The 19,336-nt window shown below is 34.9% G+C and overlaps 3 protein-coding genes across 7 annotated transcripts in view; 2 read left to right on the top strand and 1 right to left on the bottom strand.

Annotated features, from left to right (window-relative positions):
* Positions 7,863 to 11,346, top strand: LOC107612618 (SRSF protein kinase 1). Its single transcript, XM_016314311.2, has 4 exons — positions 7,863 to 8,343; positions 8,880 to 9,842; positions 9,977 to 10,024; positions 10,470 to 11,346. Exons 1-4 carry the CDS (start codon positions 8,152 to 8,154, stop codon positions 10,881 to 10,883), a joined length of 1,617 nt encoding a protein of 538 aa, XP_016169797.1. The 5' UTR covers positions 7,863 to 8,151; the 3' UTR covers positions 10,884 to 11,346.
* LOC107612620 (magnesium transporter MRS2-11, chloroplastic) lies at positions 11,784 to 17,061 on the bottom strand. Of its 3 annotated transcripts, none has more exons than XR_002351775.1 (14): positions 16,499 to 17,061; positions 16,252 to 16,324; positions 15,980 to 16,050; positions 15,661 to 15,746; positions 15,456 to 15,546; positions 14,837 to 14,905; positions 14,174 to 14,254; positions 13,921 to 14,086; positions 13,751 to 13,796; positions 13,408 to 13,488; positions 13,186 to 13,306; positions 12,694 to 12,737; positions 12,447 to 12,565; positions 11,784 to 12,263 (listed from the first exon to the last, which is right to left on the bottom strand). XR_002351775.1 is itself a non-coding variant. In XM_016314313.2 (14 exons), exons 1-13 carry the CDS (start codon positions 16,907 to 16,909, stop codon positions 12,470 to 12,472), a joined length of 1,398 nt encoding a protein of 465 aa, XP_016169799.1. In that variant the 5' UTR covers positions 16,910 to 17,056; the 3' UTR covers positions 11,784 to 12,263; positions 12,447 to 12,469. The 3 variants fall into 3 exon arrangements, 2 of the variants coding, with proteins under 2 accessions (XP_016169799.1, XP_020964320.1); XM_016314313.2 differs by having other exon boundaries at positions 13,224 to 13,306; positions 16,499 to 17,056; XM_021108661.1 differs by lacking the exon at positions 14,837 to 14,905 and having other exon boundaries at positions 13,224 to 13,306; positions 16,499 to 17,058.
* LOC107612619 overlaps positions 17,205 to 19,336 on the top strand; it is a 5,186-nt gene continuing 3,054 nt past the window's right edge. The window contains exons 1-6 of one of the 3 annotated variants that reach the window (XM_021108660.1): positions 17,205 to 17,513; positions 17,803 to 18,144; positions 18,279 to 18,344; positions 18,467 to 18,606; positions 18,903 to 18,923; positions 19,071 to 19,197. In XM_021108660.1, the coding sequence (XP_020964319.1) occupies positions 17,430 to 17,513; positions 17,803 to 18,144; positions 18,279 to 18,344; positions 18,467 to 18,606; positions 18,903 to 18,923; positions 19,071 to 19,197 (780 nt within the window). In that variant the 5' untranslated portion in view covers positions 17,205 to 17,429. The remainder of the gene's footprint in view (positions 17,514 to 17,802; positions 18,145 to 18,278; positions 18,345 to 18,466; positions 18,607 to 18,902; positions 18,924 to 19,070; positions 19,198 to 19,336) is intronic. The other 2 variants (XM_021108659.1, XM_016314312.2) reach the window with 2 other exon arrangements.

The following is a 19,336-nucleotide window of genomic DNA, read 5'->3' on the forward strand; positions in this document are numbered from 1 at the left end:
TATCTTATTTAGCTAACAATTAATAAATGTTAAATAAAACAAGTTATGACTATTTTTAACTGATTTTCTTTGGTTACCAAATATTTTCGTATCTATATTTTATTGGATTTATTATCTTCATAATTTTCAAATATTATCAACCCTAAATTTTTTTTATGGATGTATATTTTTCTTTTAATTCACTTTTTATCACTCGTTAATAAATAGAATATTATTCTATCTCCAAAATAGTAGATAATATGGACATTTGTCTTCAATATGAAAAAAAAAAAGTGCAACATATGGGATTGAAAGATCAGGGTGAATGATTCGGTGGTCCTCACTTGTTTTTTCACCAATTGTGGTGAAAACTTAAATCAACGGTTAGATCATTGTTAAATTTGATCCAACGGTGGGTTATATTTTGTCAATTATAATCAATTTTTTTTTGCAATTAATGGTATATGAACCACGGCCAATAGAATTTGTTATTTCCATAAAAAATTTTGCTGAATCCTAAATTTCACCCACACACAAAATTGAATTTCATAATTTCCAACTAGTTAAACACACAATTGTCTCCCTTCGTCAACATCAACATCAACATCATTATCTTCTTCTTCACTCTAATATTAATTCTGTTGATGTTCAACTATGCATCTCCTAAGTTTCATATTTTACACCCTTACAAGCTTATTTCTTTATCAAATTTATGGCGTATATCTTATCTCTCAATCTCTGCGAGGAAGCAATCTGAATCCCAATGTCTAATGAGGTAGGTTTTTCATTAATCTGAAACCCTAAGTCACACTTTTAGGATTAATTTTGATAGATTTCTTGCATCATGCCATCAAATACCTAGCCTAAAATTAGGTTATTTCTAGCATTATTTACTTATGTAATTAGATTATTATTTATCAACTGCAAGCAATGTTAAATTATTAACGACTTTAGATAAGGAGAAAACTGTCGAAACTGTATTCTTGTTGGGTGCATAGCATCGGTTGAAGACAGTCACCTATATGGGGACGATAGTGGCGACGAGTATTGTTGACTCATCGATTGTTCTAGAAATGCTCTCTTTTGCACTACCCGTTCCCATTATCTGAATTGTCCCCTGTTCGGTTTTGACACAAAATTTTCTAATTTTGTAGTTTTTGTTGTGGTGGACGAGAAGATAGTTTTTCTACATTACAGTGGTGGACCAAATCTAGCAAACTCCTCTATCTCCATGACTTAGCAGTAGACCAAAAAAGCTTCACCTCTATGAGATAACACTAACACTGTTCTTTGTATTTTTCATTTTGTCACTTCATGTTTAACTTATAATTTTTATTGATTATTCTATTTGTAATTGTGACTTCAACTAAAACTGGTTTTGATTTTAAAGTAACTACTACAATTTAACTTCCTGCAATAATGTGTTGCTTATTATGCTGCAAATTGAAAATTAGTTCCACTTTATCGAAAAACCTAACTAAGAATACATTATGCATTCATATATATCTTCAATTGTTTTTGAACTTATACAAATCTTGAGGAGGGGTTGGCTTCAAATCTCCTTGTGTATATAATTATCAGCTTTGCTGAAGTACTTTACATTAATTAATGCATTTTTCTTTGAAGGTAAATGATTCTGAGTTTTTAGTGAGTTAATGAAGTAAATTTCGCTCATAATACTTATCATTCATTGTGTTAAAGACAAATTGAAGGGCTTTGGTATAATTCTTCTGAATTGCATAATATGTAAAGCTTAAATGAGCTTTCTTTTAATATAAATAAATCAATTTAAATAAATATTATATTTTTCTTAATGCTATAATATAGATTATCAACACTGAAGTTATATAACATCTGATTTGAAACTGTTACATTGTTCTTTGTGACTTAGATTTATGTTTCTAAAATATTTTTCTTTATCTTCTTTCCCAGGTTGCACAGACACCAAATGTAGGGGTCAGGGTAAGCAAATTGAGCGAGTGTCACGTTTTTGCATAGCATTTGCACGACCAATTCATATATATCATTTTCAGGAAGAAGGCTATGCATGATTTTTCTTGTAGCTGTCATTTCGCCCATCTTCACCAGATACTCCCTTTGTAGAGTCAACAAGAACACATGGATTAATCAATAATTATAATTTGACTATGTGGTTATTGTCTTTTTTTTATGATATTGCAAACACATAAAGTTCAGATTTTTACTCTTGATACACTCCGTTGTTGAAGATGTATGCAAATATCCTTACTTGCACATCATTGAAGTCCATTGCAGGTGTTACCTTGAACTTGTTTCTCCCGCTCTGCACAAAAAAATATTTAATACAAGTTATGGAGACAAAGTAATGCAACTATATTATTGACTGTGATTGAGTTTAGCACAAAATTAAACAAGGTACCTTTGTGGTAGCATTGGTCCGACGAGAGCCTTGGCCTACACAATGCCTCTTCAACGGAGGGCTTTTCCTGGTTGGCCCCTGATTACCTACACTGTTAACTGTAGGTAAACCTGTTCCCTTCTCCTTTTTGGGTTTTCTAGTAAAAGGGGTCCTGAACAACCTATTCCTTATGATATTGGTGTAGGCTGGAGCTTGCACTAAATTCTCTTCAGTATTGGGAGCTATAGGAGAGATGTTATGAATTCCAGAAGGAACCAAGTTAGTTGGGGTTTTCTCTTCCTTGTTTGTGTAAACCAAATTGTCATCAGAATCAATATATATTAAATCTTCTGCAGGCTTCTCAGTAAGATCATTTTTTTATTCTTTCTCAGCCTGTAATTTCTCAACTGAGCCCTTCAGCTCTTTAATTTGAACTTGTTGCTCCTACAAGACAATGAAGCATTTGGCTTGATATAAATGTTTAAAAAATTTCAGAGAGCATTGTAAATGACAGGCCATTAAATAATAATAATAATCATTTTATTTTGAATTTTTTACCTCAAAGAGTCTTATCAGCTGCCGCATGAATTGCCTTGTTTCCATGTCCACTTGTTGGCACGTCCCAATGGCCAAACTCTCCTTAAACATCTGAAAGCCGTGTTGGGAAGGATCCAGGTGTTGCGAGCCTACGAAGAGCATGTTTTGTCCACCTCCAACTACTTCATTCAATTGTTGTGCATCATGCGGGGTCTCAATCGAAACTCCATTAGAATTGAAGTTTGCATGTGTCCCTTCTTTAGACTCTCCACGCAGAGACTCTATTCCATTGGTGTTGTCAACTTGTCCAACTTCCACCATTTTTTCTGGGACAGCATGGTCATGGTTGCTTTCAACCTTGGCAAAAGCATCACTACAAGCATATGGTGAACAATATAGTTAGATAAGTTAGTATACCTGGACCCAACAAATAAAAACTTATATTAAAATACACACTGAAGTTGCAATCTTAATGTTGTTACCTGCCGTAAACTTGTGAAACAGAGCCGGTGATGTCAAATGCCTCCAAGTTCAGGAATTCCATTGAAGAGTTTTTTCTGTTACTGGTTTTCCTTCTATGTGTAATAGTGAATTGTGAAACATATGTTATATAGGGAATAATATGGGATATAGGAAGTTGTATGGACTCATATTGGCGCCAAAATATGGTTGTGCAGAAAATTTCTGGACAAGGCACGATCATGTACGAATATTGAGCAATGCAGTTGGGAGGACAAATGCGAGAGATGGTCGCATGAGTTATGGTTGTCATAGTATATGATTACATAATGATAATAGCCTATTGTTTGATTATAATAGTTACTTACTATCGGATTACTATACAGCCTATGTGATACCAGTATCCCACACATCTGATCCTGTCTTTAATTGAGGGAGTATTAAATGAAGATCAAATAAAGTAATATAGAAAGAGTTTGCTAAATTTTTCTTACTAATAAAATAATATCATACAAGAATTTATTTTATAAGTTTATAATTTAAAATTTAGTATTTAAGATTTATAATTGGTTAAATATTTATTTAAAATGGTAAATTTTGATTGTCATTTAGTATTTTTGAAAGGGTTCACCTCTTGCCAAATTGTTAACTGTTAATTAATCTAATTTTATTATGTCTTATTTTTAATGTAATTTTATCTAATGTCTAAACTTACTATTAATTAAGCTAACGACACCTTAGTCTATACACTTCCACATAAGCTTTTTTAGGTCATTTAAATTCTTTAATTTCACTACCACCCACAGTTATTAGAATAAATTTCTAAGAAAAGGCATGATTTTTAATCAAAAATTCATATCATCACCACCCAAAAGCTTATGTCAAGGACAAACCAGACCACATATATGTCCACAACTTTGCCAATACAGCCTGGGCGACTGGTATACAGGTACAACCTCAACAAACACACTCAAAAAAGAGAGAGCATGCAGTACTATTTGCTAAGGCTCACAAAAGAGACAAAATTATGTCACACTCATTGGCAGTAATAGGACATTAGTGTCTACACATGTGCTTTTCTAATTTGGCGAATTTGTGTAGCCATGTGTAAGCAAATAAGGTGGCTGAAGTCGAAAAGACACATACACTCCTCAGTAGTAAATCACCCCCACAAAAGAATGCGTACGCAGTAGAATGCAAGGATCATCGATTGAGCCATTTTCAATATGGAGGGGAATAACACATTGATGGATATTCTGCTGTCTGAGATACGACTACTCTGGGAAAAGGTTGACGACATTGAAAAAAAAATTGATACGCAGATAAACGCCCTGGCTCACGTCGAGTCTATCCTTCTTGCCAACGGTGACTCAAGTAGTGGGATCAAAGGAGGGCGGATGAAGAAACAGAGAATGAGGTCACCTCATCCAGGTGTGTTCAGTGAAGGTGCCACTGAGAGGGTCCAACAACAACTAAAATCAGCATCTACTACCAAACTCAAAGCACAGGAAAAAAATTTTAAGCTCACGGATAAAGAAACGGACCTGATTACCTTGCTTACTGATGTTGATGAGGACCCAAAGGAAGTTTTTGAAGTCAATACAGTTGATATGCCACCTCCAAAATCTATTAACAGGGTGGTAACTCCAAGGAGTCACGTGATTACAACCATGTCTTTATTTTAATCATATTTAAATTATTTTTTACTCATTTTTCACATTGAATTAAACCGATGCACATAGCAATCTTGCTGTAAGGTGCAAAAAATATTAGAATTGAACTAATAACTAAAAATATTCTCATCATTAAAGAACAATGAAATGAGAGCACATAGTTTAAAGCACTATGTTATTAACATAAAAAGAAACCTGTCATAGAAATAGTCACAAAGATGATGATAGAGGATAACAAAAGACTATTTTACATTATTTTCTTCTATTTTTAGAGACTTCAATGTGTGATAAAATAATTAACTCATCCCAATTTTTCAAAAATTGAGATGAATTAAAAAAATTGAGTGACTATTTTTTACTAACAGGATGCATTTTTGTAAGTCTCTTGTGTCTCATACTAGTAAAAAAGTAACACTTTAAAATAGAAATATAATCACAAAATAGCAGACAACTTAGAATAATGGATTTAAAAGAGTCCATTGTTGTCTTTGTATGATCTATCACTAACTAACCTGCATAGCATAACTAATGAATGAATTGAAGTTAAAAGGATTGAGTTTTGCCATTGTATGATCTACCACCAACTAAATTACATAACATTACTAGTGCATGAATTTGAATATCCTTGTTATTATATGAAGAGTAATATAAGATCCAAGCATTCAGACTTATGAAACACTAATACCCTAAACAAAAGACAAGATGAAAAAATCCCTCAAATTTTAACATAAACACCATATTTATTCCCAACTTTCATCTTTCATCTTTCATCAATGTAGCCTAAAATTGGTAATCAGTAACTACAAAAAATCAATTAGACATAATTAAAAGTTAGAACTTAAACCCAATATACACCAAATTAGACAGGATTAATTTCTCACATTTGTGTTGTATTTAAATAGAAGATATCCATATTTCAAAAAGACAAAAAAAAAACTAAAGGTTAAATCAAAGGTAATTTGAGCTGGAACAAGTAAATAATACGTAATACACATTACAAATTAAATGAAACAAAAATAATATAGGACTAATTAATTTCATTGACTCCATCGTCCTCATTTCCAAATTCATAATTAGAGTCATAGGAAAAACATTTTCGATTGCATTTTTCATTGAAAGTAGGGCTGCACATGGATCGGATAATATCCGCATATCCGCGGTAATTATCTGCATCCGATCCGAATTTTGCGGATATTATCCGATCCGTAGAGCCATCGGATCGGATCCGCACTATGGTCGGATCGGATTGCGGATTTGGCAGTGATATCCGCGGATCCGATCCGCAAATCCACATATCCGCACATCTCATATAAATAGCATAGTTTAAGAAAGTAAATCCTAAAGGGAGACAATTGTGTGTTTAACTAGTTGAAAATTATGAAATTCAATTTTTTGTGTGGGTGAAATTTAGGATTCAGCAAAATTTTTGATGGAAATAACAAATTCTATTGGGCCGTAGTTCATATACCATTAATTGTAAAAAAAAAAAATGATTATAATTGACAAAATATAACCCACCGTTGGATCAAATTTAATAATGATCTAACCGTTGATTTAAGTTTTCACCACAATTGGTGAAAAAACAAGTGAGGACCACCGAATCATTCACCAAAGATCAGAGATAGAATGTTAACACTCATGAGATTTTTGGTTTTTGGACAGGTGATGACAGTTAAAATGTGTAGTTATAATAAACGTTCTTTACATTTTTTGGTCAAATAGAGCAAGTCATAAAACAAGAGGAGCCCAAGTAATTATAACTAGGCTTTGTTAATGGGCTCATAAACAAGTCAATTTTGAGTACCAATATACATGTTCAAGTCCATCCAGCCTCATGATCTCCACATTAAAATGAAAATAAAAAACTCTCCAAAAATGACTTGGGCTGGGGAACTAACAGCTTCTGTTGCTTTGGGCCGGGTTGGTTGGCTGGCCCAGATCCAAGTCCAAAAAAAAAGAAAATAAAAACTTTGTCCAAAAATATAAAAAAAAAATTTGAAAAACAAAACGAAAGAAAATATATTGAGAATCACTGGAGTAATTCAAGAGCAATTTAACCATATAACATTGCATGGGTAAAAATAAAAAAACCTAGTTTCTTTAAAATCTATATTATTCAAAAAAAAAAATAATTTAAATATCCTTATGTGCAAGATTGGTGTAAATAATAATATTTGAAAGGTTCAAGTAGCTTATTCTAGGGTGAGGCTAAAAAAGTAAAAGGTTAACTTTGTGTAAAATAATTTGACATGATAAAATTCTTCATTTTATAGAAAGATTATTATGAAAGCAAGGGTCCAACATTATGACTTGCTTCATCTCTTCTCACTGTTTTAACTTTTATATTATAAAAGCCAGCATTAAACTAGCTAGAAATCATTTCATCCTAATACATCCAATAATTTTTGTTAAAGAAAATGTCAGGTCAATTCCTAAAAAAACATATTTGTATTTTCTGGTCTTGTTAATAACAAGCATTTACCTTGACACAAATAATTAAGAATCCATTAAAAAAATTTATAACCATAGAACACATGTATTTGTATTTATTATAATGATTCTTATTTTATTTTTAACTAATTAAGTTGTGAATTGTGATATAAGACTACACACCAATCACATTTCCTAACTTATTAATTACAAGGTTGATAGTCTAACAACCAGCAGGAGTTACCATCAAGTTACACAACTAAGTAAATAAGTAAATAACAAATATTCAAATAATAATATAATTAGTTTATTTTAATTTTCTTTCTGACAAAAAATTCGTACATAATTTAATTGAATTCAATGCGAGTTAACCTTAGACCTAGAATATACTAGTCTATAGTGTTATAGTCTATGGTTGTCGCTATCAAACACACCCCATTCATTTCACTTGGTTATTTTCCCGGCAACACCTCAGAAACCCTAATTTCCCAGTTTTGCACCGTTTCTCACTGAATTCAACGCTTTCCGTTCCCTCTAAAAATCAACTCTGACAATTCTCCATAAATCGAATCCTCCTTACTGAAAAGTTTCCTTTTTTTGTTTCCGGTGTAAGTTTAGCTGATATCGTCAGCTTGGGTGTGCGTGCGCTTTGTGGTTTTTTTTTTTTTTTGGGTGTTTGTGGTTGAAGGTCCTTCAATGGCGGAGGACCGGAAGAATGAGGGAAGTGACTACAGTTCGGAGGAGGAAGGAACTGAGGATTACAGGCGCGGAGGGTACCATGCGGTTCGGATTGGGGATACATTCAAGAATGGATGCTATGTGGTTCAGAGCAAGCTTGGTTGGGGCCATTTTTCCACCGTGTGGCTCGCTTGGGACACTCAGAAATCGGTGCGTGCTTTTGTTTTTTTTTCATCAGGGAAAAAAGATAGATATAACAAGAAAAAACAATTGATGGAAAATGAATTTTTTTTTTCAATTCTACTTTGGACGATTAGTTAGTAGCTTGGAAGAAGCCGAGTTGTGTTTTAATTGGGTTCTGGCTTTAAGAATGATTGGCATTATTTCAATGGAAGAGGACTTTGTGGTAAGTTTAGGATTTCCTATTTTATCTGAATTTTTCTATGGGAAAAAATTTTCTAAAAGGATTTTATTCCAATTGTCATTGAAACAGTTTTCATCAGTGTTCTATGTTTGGCATTCTAAAGAAATATATAATTCTTAATTGTTAGATAAGATAGCTAGATTCTGCTTCTTAATGCTTTGTTTTGCTACAGAAGTTGACAAAACTTTGTAATCAGTTGTTCATATTATATTGCCTTGTTGCTTTTTTTACTGCGATGTTGTTATGTAGATTGTAATCTGTGGCTATGTTATTCTTCAATTTGGAACTATATGAATTGATGTGGGCGATTATTTGTCTTCAGAGATATGTCGCCCTAAAAATTCAGAAGAGTGCTCAGCACTACACTGAAGCAGCAATGGATGAAATAAAGATTCTCAAACAAATTGCAGATGGAGATCCACATGACAATAAATGTGTTGTGAAGCTTTTGGATCACTTCAAGCATTCAGGACCTAATGGCCAGCATGTCTGTATGGTTTTTGAATTCCTTGGGGACAATCTTCTGACTCTTATCAAGTATAGTGATTATCGAGGAGTTCCCCTTCCCATAGTTAAGGAAATCTGCTTCCATATTTTGGTGGGTTTGGATTACTTGCATCGTGAGCTTTCTATAATACACACTGATTTGAAGCCGGAGAATGTCTTGCTTCTGTCACCACTGGATCCATCTAAGGATCCTAGGAAATCAGGCATTCCACTTATTGCTCCAAATACGAAGGAGAAGATCAGCAATGGGACCATAAAAGACGAAAAAAGTTTGCATGCAGATTTGACCAAGAACCAGAAAAAGAAAATGCGGAAAAAGGCTAAAAAGGCAGCTCAAGCTTGTGTTGGGATGGAAAGTCCCGAGGAAGCCGAGGAGGATGGTAAAACACCTGAGCAAGATGAATGTAGTAAAGATGTGGAACTAAGTTTAGAATCCAGTGAAGTTAATGGTTCTGTGGGCAAAGATGAATCGACAAAGGCTTCTGAAACCAAGGATGATCCCCAAGGAAGCCGTGGTCAAAGGAAATCTGAAAGAAAGAAGTTACTTGCCTCTGCTGATCTTAAGTGCAAGCTGGTTGATTTTGGTAATGCGTGTTGGACTTATAAACAATTCACAAACGATATTCAGACGAGGCAGTATAGATGCCCTGAAGTTATTCTCGGATCAAAATACTCAACTCCAGCAGATCTATGGTCTTTTGCGTGCATTTGCTTTGAGCTTGCGACTGGTGATGTTCTTTTTGATCCTCACAGTGGTGACAACTATGACAGGGATGAGGTGATCATCTGTTTTAGAATTGAAATTTACTGATTGGCTTCATTTTTTTCATATCATTAGCTTATGACTTTGAAAACTCTCTTTAACTTAAATCGATGGACTACTTTATTGATGTTTCAGAATTTTCTTTGCAGGATCATCTGGCCTTGATGATGGAGCTTCTCGGAATGATGCCCCGCAAGGTAAGCATGTCAACGTCCAAGTTGTTAATAATATAATTCAAATTGCATCATGACATAACCAAGAAAAAAATATATATACAACATACCTAACTACCTACTATTGGTTGTTTCTACATGTCATTCAGTCATTTCATTATGGACACTACTTTCCTTGTCCTATTGCTGGTGGATATTTTTCTTTCTTAATGACATCTGATACCAGAGAATGAAACAATATGTTGGTTTATTGCATTTCTTTTTATATTTTAATTTTGATATTCTATAAGTGTGAAGTTATTTGTACCATCAACCAATTATACACACTACACACATACAGACAATTTTTGTGATAATTATTGCAAGTGTGAAACCCTTTTAGTTATATAAATGGAATTTTATTTTTAATTGTCAGTAAGTATCAATATTTTGTTTGTTCCCAACTGCTAAGAGCAAATATTTCCTTTAGATTGCATTAGGTGGCCGTTATTCGCGCGAGTTTTTCAATAGATATGGTGATTTGAGGCACATCCGTCAGTTGCGGTTCTGGCCTCTTAACAAAGTACTGATGGAGAAATATGATTTCAGCGAGCAAGATGCAAATGACATGGCTGGCTTCATTATTCCATTACTGGATTTTGTCCCTGACAAGAGGCCAACAGCAGCTCAGTGCCTTACTCATCCATGGTTGAGTACAAGATCTCGGACTCTCAAACCTTCGTCCACACCTGTGCAACCGGGGGCAAAAGATGGAGAGACATTGGAAAAGACAAAGGAAAAGGCTGAGCTGGAAGCTGTGGAAGTTGGCATTGGGAATATAGCTATTGATGGAGCTCCAAAGCCAGTTGAAATGTCCCAAACTATACAACAGTTGTCAAAATAAATAGAAATGCATCCTGTTTTTGTTTATTTGGAAATGCAATGAAGGGCCCTTTGATGAGTGATATTCATGGAACTGTTGTATTAGACCTTATATGAAGTAATGGGTCCCATATCAGATTTGGGGTGAGGTATTTTTTGAAGCTTTGAATTTCGGTAGCCCTTGATTGGATGAGGCATGGTGCATGGATGTCCTTTCTGATGTGCTGCAGTAATATTACCTTTTGAGGCCTTCCCTTATTCCAGAATGGCTCAGATAGCTTCCTTCACATTCAACATAAAATGTCTCGGGCTGTAAACACTAATGTCCTTTATTATTTATTTTTATTGAGTTCTCCCCATAAACTTCTTCCTAGATTAGGTTTTTCTTTTTTCCTTTTGAAAATGTTACTTGTGAGGGGTTTGAATTGTATATCTGAATGAGTTATATCCGTTAATTCTTGATGTGTTCATATCAGAATTTGTTGCTGAAGACTTTGCCCCCGAATACGATTTTTTTTTTACATTAAAATTCATACAAAAGCTTCATCGTATGCAGAGATATCATATATTTCGAAACTTTAGTTTCTTAGCTTGTTTTAAAGAGGACTCTGAAAAACTAACGGGTTGAGTTGTTTCGTGACTGCAATTATCCGAGTGACTTGGTGGATTTGAAAAAATAACGGGTTGGGTTCGGATTTGTTGGGGCTTCGTTCCAAATATCAGACTACCAGACTCGCAACTCCAAGTCCAAGATATTAGTATTATGACTAGTATTATTTTAAATTTTATTGTTTAACTTAGTTAGACTTGGTTCATAAAAAGATTTAGATGTATAATATTACTCTTTTTTTTGTGTACTAACAACATAATTATTCTATTTTCCCCAGATTTGGTTAGTAAATGATCATGATAATACACAGCATTCATTGGGAATATTAGTCGTACTTAATTTCCACATAAAAAAAAAAGATTGGATCGATCCTGTACCGTGTTTGGATGTCATTTTTCTAATCTTGCCCATTCCAATATTCCACACACACCAGCACCCTAAAAAATTCCCAACTAAAATGCTTCTTGCTGGGGGAGTGTTCAACTTCCTGTCTTGATGCATATAGCGTGAATGTGTATTGTTTTAGCACGTACGGGCACGAGCAACAACCAGATGTAGGATCTCGATGGCTGATCGTCGATTATGACTATTATAACCACTCTGAAATCATTAAACAACAAAACAATGCTCTACTCCCTTCCTAAATAAGAATGGAAACCAATTCTTGCCGATTGATTGGTAATTGACTAATGCCGGTAATATTGCACACACTTTCCAATTCATTCTGGATGGTCCTCATGCACAATCACTGCATTCATTGAGTGCTTAGTTTTCTTCATGATCTGATATCACCTGAAAAAATAATTGCATTGGGAAGTCATTAGAAGCTTCATATATATGCAATATATTTGGGTTAAGGATGTTATATAGACAAATGGCTTAAATGTAACTTTTGGTCCATATAGATATACGTTGTTTTTATTTTAGAGTATTACTACAGGGGCTAATAAGTTAAAAGGTAGTAGATATTATTACCTAATTTTTGAAGTTTCTTCCAATCAAAATATTTTCCTTGCCTTGAGGTAGAAATACATAAGGAAAAAAGCAACAACAGCACCGACAATTATTCCAGCTGTCGTCAGCCAAAATGCAAACTGCATACAAATTCAAAAATTTAGCTATGTTTGTAGGACTTTTTTGTTTCTTTGAGACCAAGTGACAACCATTTGCAAGAAGAATCAAGAAAGACATGCATGAAATATGATTTCGGAAAACAACATACCACATGCTCTTCAAGATATGACTTCAGGTTCATGCCAAATATACCTGAAATCATGAAAAATAATCAGTCTGATGCATTTGATATTCATGTAGCATTTGATATGTAAGCTTGCATGTTTATTTGTGATATTTCATTCAACCTCAAAATTGAGCAGCTGAAGATCCTAAATATTAACAGCCCTTGTCCTTGATAGGGTAGAACATTAAAACAAAAGAATTTTGCTGTTATCATGGTAGTAATTTATGAAGGCCAAATGCATGCTCATATGTTTTAGACTAACTTCAGAATTTTAACATAACAAAATTGTTAAACGATTTTATGAACAGTCTGCAACTGGATGTCAAGCTTTAATCAAACTGAAGTTTGCTGGAACTCTTGGTTAATTTTAATGCTTAATGTGAAATCATTTCAATTAACTGGTTTATGTGGTCTTGGGTGTGATTAGCTAAAATAAATGCTGGTTAGCACATGGACGGTTTTGGTAGAACTCACTGTACAAACTATATCAAACCATTGCCAAAAATCTGTACCTGCTACAAGTGCACCAACTGCCACACAGAATGTTCCTACTTGGAGAAGCAGTTCCACTCGGCTAACCTCAAGCCTTCGTGAGCTGTCAAATGCAATCAAATTTGTTGGAACAAATAGTGTCAGTAAAAGCAATGATTGCAAACTGCCTAATCCCCTGTGACAAGAGTGAATTGAGGGCCAAACCTCAAACTGACTGCTATAGAATCTTCCATTTCCCTTGCAGAATCAAGAAGCCTTTCAGCTTGACCATGACAAGATTCACATCTGAAAGTACGGTTAGAAATAGAAATCAATTTTTCAATGAAATCAATAGTTATAAAGTAATTTGTTGAAATCATCAACTTTTAGGGAGTTTGAAAGCTTCATGAAACTTGTTTCCTAATGTAGATTCCTTTAAAATATTTGTAACTAGATTACATAGCTTTATGAATATCCATGAGGTTGTAACATGCAATGGTAACCAACAGCTTAAGATATTGGTTTCAAATTGTTTACATGTAATGCACCAATTAGGATTGAGAATAACCTTTGAAGATAATTTTCAAGAAGCATCTCAATTTCCTCCTCCTCCTCTACATATCACAAAAAAACAAGTAAATAAGAAGAAAGGCAAACGAGAAGTTATGTTATAGGTCAACAATAGAATGTAAGACCTATTTGAAGTCAGCAATAACAAAACTGCATCAAATAGCTTACCTTCGGCAATCTGCTTCTCTAAGGGTACAGAGCATTCGACCAAATTGTCTCCTTTTGTAACCGTGCAGTTTCTTCCCATAATACATATACGGCGTATTTCATGGGGATCTTCCAAAAGGTCGAGCAGCATCTGCCTAAGAGCGCCAGCCCTAGAACCTAACTCAACCTAGCAAATATGCATGAAGGAAATAAGCAACTATAGAGATGAAAAATGATGGCTTATTGGGGAGAAAAACTACAGATTAAATTTTACCAAAGTTTGTTTGCTAATACGAAGTTGCTCCAATATGTCACCCGTTAATCGATTTGGCAAGGCTTCAAGAAGAGCCTGCACCTGGAACAAGAGGGAGAGAAAGAAAGTTGAAAAAATATTATATTTCCAATCAAGGAGGGAATCCCGAGACTTAAAATGGTGGAAACTTATGGGTCTGCTATTAATCCCTACTACAGAAAACCAATATAATCGGAAAAGTATTTCAGCAAGACTTTCTAGCTTGAAGTATGCAATGCTAAACATATCATATAAAGCACCACAAAATGAGCTTTATATCACTTTTCAGATGTAGTGGAATGCATGCATGAAGTCGTTGGAATAGATCACACAAGAAGTAATAGATAATGCAAGGAATTTATGCCAGTTCTGGTTCGGAAGTAGGTTTTGAAATAACTCCCGTTAATGTATTTTATAAAAACAACCTATGATAATAAAACAGGAGGCAAAAGATAAGAAATATGATAATAATAAAAGCTGTAAGCTAACAGACAAAAATTACAAAATATACTCGAACATTTAAGTTTAGAAATACCAACTTATGATAATAAGAAGACAAGGAACAACAAAGAAACACATAAATGCAAGAACACATACACAACTCCAACATGAAAACTCAGTTACTCACTGTGTTCCCATACTCACTCGAGGTTCTAAGTCCATCAGTCTGCGCTCTAAACGCTGTATTCTTGAAAGCAATGCTGCTTCAACAGCCTGAAAGTTCCCCGGGTTGGGATAGGTCCAGATTCTTAAAATTAACATGTTTGAGAAAAATATGAATACATTTATTAAATATCCCTCTGAAAAGGAAACTAAGAAATCTTCTAAGATTATAGGATATGAAATAGAGGATTTCCATCTATTTTGTAGTGGGTGTAAATTGTTTAGAGTTTAGTGGGAAGGCTCCATGTATGTGATTTGTCTAACAGTTTAGTGGATGGCAGTTCACAGCCGCTTGATTACAGTGCCACCACAAATGGATGCCTCAGTAACATAAAAGAAATCAAAAGAAAACTCTTAGGAGACACAGTCACTGCTGAAGAGCCAAGAAATGGTTAGGTTCTCCTATCTGTATACTTTGTGTTTACAAACATCCACTACAGTACGAAACTTACTTTTACCTTTCCAAAAACTATGGCCATAAAGATCTACTGAGCTATAATTCTGAAATTTCTCCAACCGTTCAGTTTTGGTTTTTCTCCTTATCCTTTTCAGTACTATGTATGTAAGTATGTTAAATGAAAGTAGCAAATTTCAGACAAACCTCGAGTTCAAATGGCATTGATGGCCCTCCATTACTGTTCTTGGGGTTCAACCTGGGCAACAATGACTCCAGAAAAGCTTGCCCTCCTTTACTGATAAATATCAGCAGAGGCAGAAGTTTGGGTTTAGTGCACTCAAATAACTTTATCCATGAAATGATGACAATGATGCAACCATAATATATTAATTTGGAATTAAGACATTACCGATTATAGTCAAATATAAGTACACAATCTTTCATTGCTATTGCTCGAAGGGAGCCCAGATTTAGAAGTATCGCATACTCACGAACCTAACACAAGACAAAGAACTGAAAATTAATTGATATAAAAGGCAACTTCAATAAGGCTACCATCCTGGATTATTTGATAGAAGCAGACAACGCGGCAAAGCCATATAAACTTTACAAATTATATCATGGAGGACAGAGCACTCCATGACATCTTCATGAAACTTGAATGACTGCATAAACACACACCACGAAGTATTACTAAATAGCGAGGATGTAAACAAAAGAAACTGTACCAGCAAAGAGGGTACCGAATTCGTCAAAAACAAAGACGGATCCACACTTCGAATGTCCCGAGGACGAAGACCTGAACCATCATCAAACAGAACAAAGTGATCACAGCATCAGCGTGCAAATACATCTTTGCAAAATAGCAATGGTTCATTCAGAAACAACTGTTATGCAAACTATAACTACGTTACATAAACAAGCTTAACATGAGTAAATGAACTGATATTTATTTTCCGCTAATTGCAGCCTTAGGCGTAAATTTATCCATTTAACTCACCACTTGACTTCAACAATTGTCTCCTATTGATTTTTCTTGTCGATACTGTTCCATCTGATCTCACTTCCACAACCTTCACAAAGCAACAAAACAGCAGAAGAATCACATGAGCAAAATGAAACCAAGAAAAAATGAAAAAAAAAAAAAAGCAAAAAACTGCATAGAAGCTTCAACAAAATTCTAGAAGCTTCCAATAACGCTTAACATAGTTTCAGAAGTTAAAAGGGAGCTAATGATAAGAACGAACTTCGTAAACCGGTTCTCGAATTCCAAGCGAAAGAGAGTCGCCGGAGGAGGGAGTCGCAACTCTCGGAGACTCAAGACGGTCAGTTTCCGAAGCAGAGGTTCGGCTCCGAAGCTGACCGTTTCCGTCATCCTCAGAAGCAGCTTCGTCGGAATCAGAGACGACTGTTTCGGCGTCGCTCCATTGCTTCTCCTCTGTGGATCTGGCGAGGCATTTGACGACGTACGGCGCCAGAACCTTCAGCTTCAGTGCCGGAGCCAAAACATTGCTCCGGTGGAGTAGATTCACGGAAGGAAGACACGGCACGTCAAAAGCACGCGGTTCGGCGAGATCGGAGAAGGCGGCAAAGTTAGTTGGAGCGAGCAGAGGTTGTTGAGAACGGAACCGCAGTAGGAGCGGCCATCTCAAAGCCATGGTTTAGTTTAAGTGCGGTTATGGTTATGGCTATGGTTATAGTTATGGTAGTCGTTCATGCCGTGCAGGAACGGAGTAGTTGGAGGTTCTGCACTTCAATCGGTGTCTGTAACGATCAAAACGAAACGATGTAATAAATTATCCAGTCAGTTATTTTCTTTTTATTATTTTAATATATTTCGAATTATATTTTATTCATATTCCAAATTTCCAATGCAAAGATAGCCAGGAAAAATAAGGGGAAAAACTGAAAAAGGACATAATTTATTTGTGGCTGGTATTTGCCGTTGGATTCAGGTGCAAGGTCCTTCTCGAGTTATCATTTTTATTTTTTTTTCTGGAAAAAGAAAATAGCTGGGCCTTTTGGGCCAGAGGCCGGCCCAACAATGAACTTTAGAAGAATCAATGAAGAAGATACAAGCTGGTTTGGATGGTGGTGTTGACGATGCTACTGAATTTCTGATTCGATTTGCCGGTAAATATTTGAAATTGGAGGGAACTGCGAGCAAGGGCGAAGCTGATGGCGGTTCCAACAGATCCTGCCATCGAAGAAGAGGAGGAGCACGGTGGTCCGACGCACCATCCTTCTGCTCCGCTGGATGAGGTTATCATCAACGCCTCTGATTGAGTTTTTATTTTTCTTCTCTTTTATTCCTCAATATTACAAAATATCATTCCAGTTATGTTTGAATCCATTCGATGAAATTAATTTTATTTCTTCAACTGTCTTGCACTAGTATACTGTGTTCTTGCTTTAGTTTGAAATGAAAATACAAAAAAAAGGAGGAGGAGGAGGAGTAGTAATACTGGAAATGAAACTAGGATTGTTGCAATAGCTGGTTAGGGTTCTTCATTTCTTACACGGCGATTGCTTTAAATTACTTTTGATGCAGTCTTTTGACATATCAACAACAGTTGATCCGAGTTATATAATCTCCTTGATAAGGAAACTGCTGCCGTCGGGTTCTGCTTCTCAGACTGCACCTAAACGAACTTTGAGTATTAGTAATGAAGAAGAAGGGGCTCCAGTGTCTGCTGCTAATGATAATGATCATGAGCACCTCAATTCATCCAGTTATAAATATGAGAACATGGATGTTGATGATTCTGGTGAAGTGTTTTGTCAGCAAGGAGAATGTGATGGTACCAGTAATGCAGGTAAAGAGCAGGACTGGGAGGAATATGGTTGCATTTTGTGGGATCTAGCTGCCAACACAACACATGCAGAACTCATGGTATGTATGCTGTCATCTATTGGTTTAATTAATGACATGCCCAAGTCTGGATTATGTTTATAATACTTTGTGCATTTCAACATTTTTTATGTTGTATGAATTGAGATGAAGCAGTTTCTTTTATAATCTTATAGGTGGAGAATCTCATACTCGATGTGCTTTTAGCAAATCTCCTTGTTTGCAAGTCCCCACGTGTTACTGTAAGTCACTGTTAATATATGACATAATTAATGCATTTTTTTACATGGTTTGTGAAAAGTAAAATTATCAGGTAAGAAAGAATTATCTAATACATCTATCAATGGTTAATTTCATGTCACAGGAAATTAGCATAGGAATTATCGGAAACCTGGCCTGTCATGAAATTCCAATGAAGCACATAGTTTCCACAAATGGATTGATTGAGATCATTGTGGACAAATTGTTTATGGATGATCCTCAATGCCTTTGTGAAATATGCCGGTATGTTGCAGTTTTACACAATTTGGTTTGACTTTAGCTTTGGTTGTCCAACCACTTTATAGTTTTATTTTCTTTTTGCTAATTAAATTTGCATTATTTCTTTCTATTTCCTTATTGCCTAAGTTTCGTGGTTTTCATGTTATTTTCACTCTATGCTTTTACAGTGTATAACTTGTGTGTGAAAGAAACATGCTCCAAGTATATCAAATGTTTCTTTCCTATTCTTTTTTGATAAAAATACATATGTTTGTTCCGGCTGAACTAATTTTTCCTTGTTATTTTTAAGATAAACTCAGGCACAACAACCATGTGATTAGGTGGGAAATTACACTTTAATTTATTTTTCTCGTGATTTGTTGCATACTTTAAATTAGGTATCATACTATAACTTTTATTTGTTCCAAAGCATGAAAAAGAATTCAATTTTTCAGTGAATTTTAATTCTTGATTTTCCAAACACTCAGGTTGTTGGCTGTGAGTCTTCAAAGTGGTGAATCTGTTGCATGGGCTGAGGCATTGCAATCTGAATATACACTGTGCCAAATATTATGGATTGCAGAAAATACGCTGAACCTTCAGCTTACAGAAAAGGTAATAAGCACTCTGTATTAATCCATGGTAATTTTGACTGATTTTCATGTTGTTTATGATTTTTGAGAGCATGTTATTGAGTACCTGCACAAGAAACTTAAAACATTTTGAGAGGAAACTATTTGTTTTATTCCATTGC

Source organism: Arachis ipaensis, chromosome B08 (assembly GCF_000816755.2).
Source record: "Arachis ipaensis cultivar K30076 chromosome B08, Araip1.1, whole genome shotgun sequence".
NCBI lineage: Eukaryota > Viridiplantae > Streptophyta > Magnoliopsida > Fabales > Fabaceae > Arachis > Arachis ipaensis.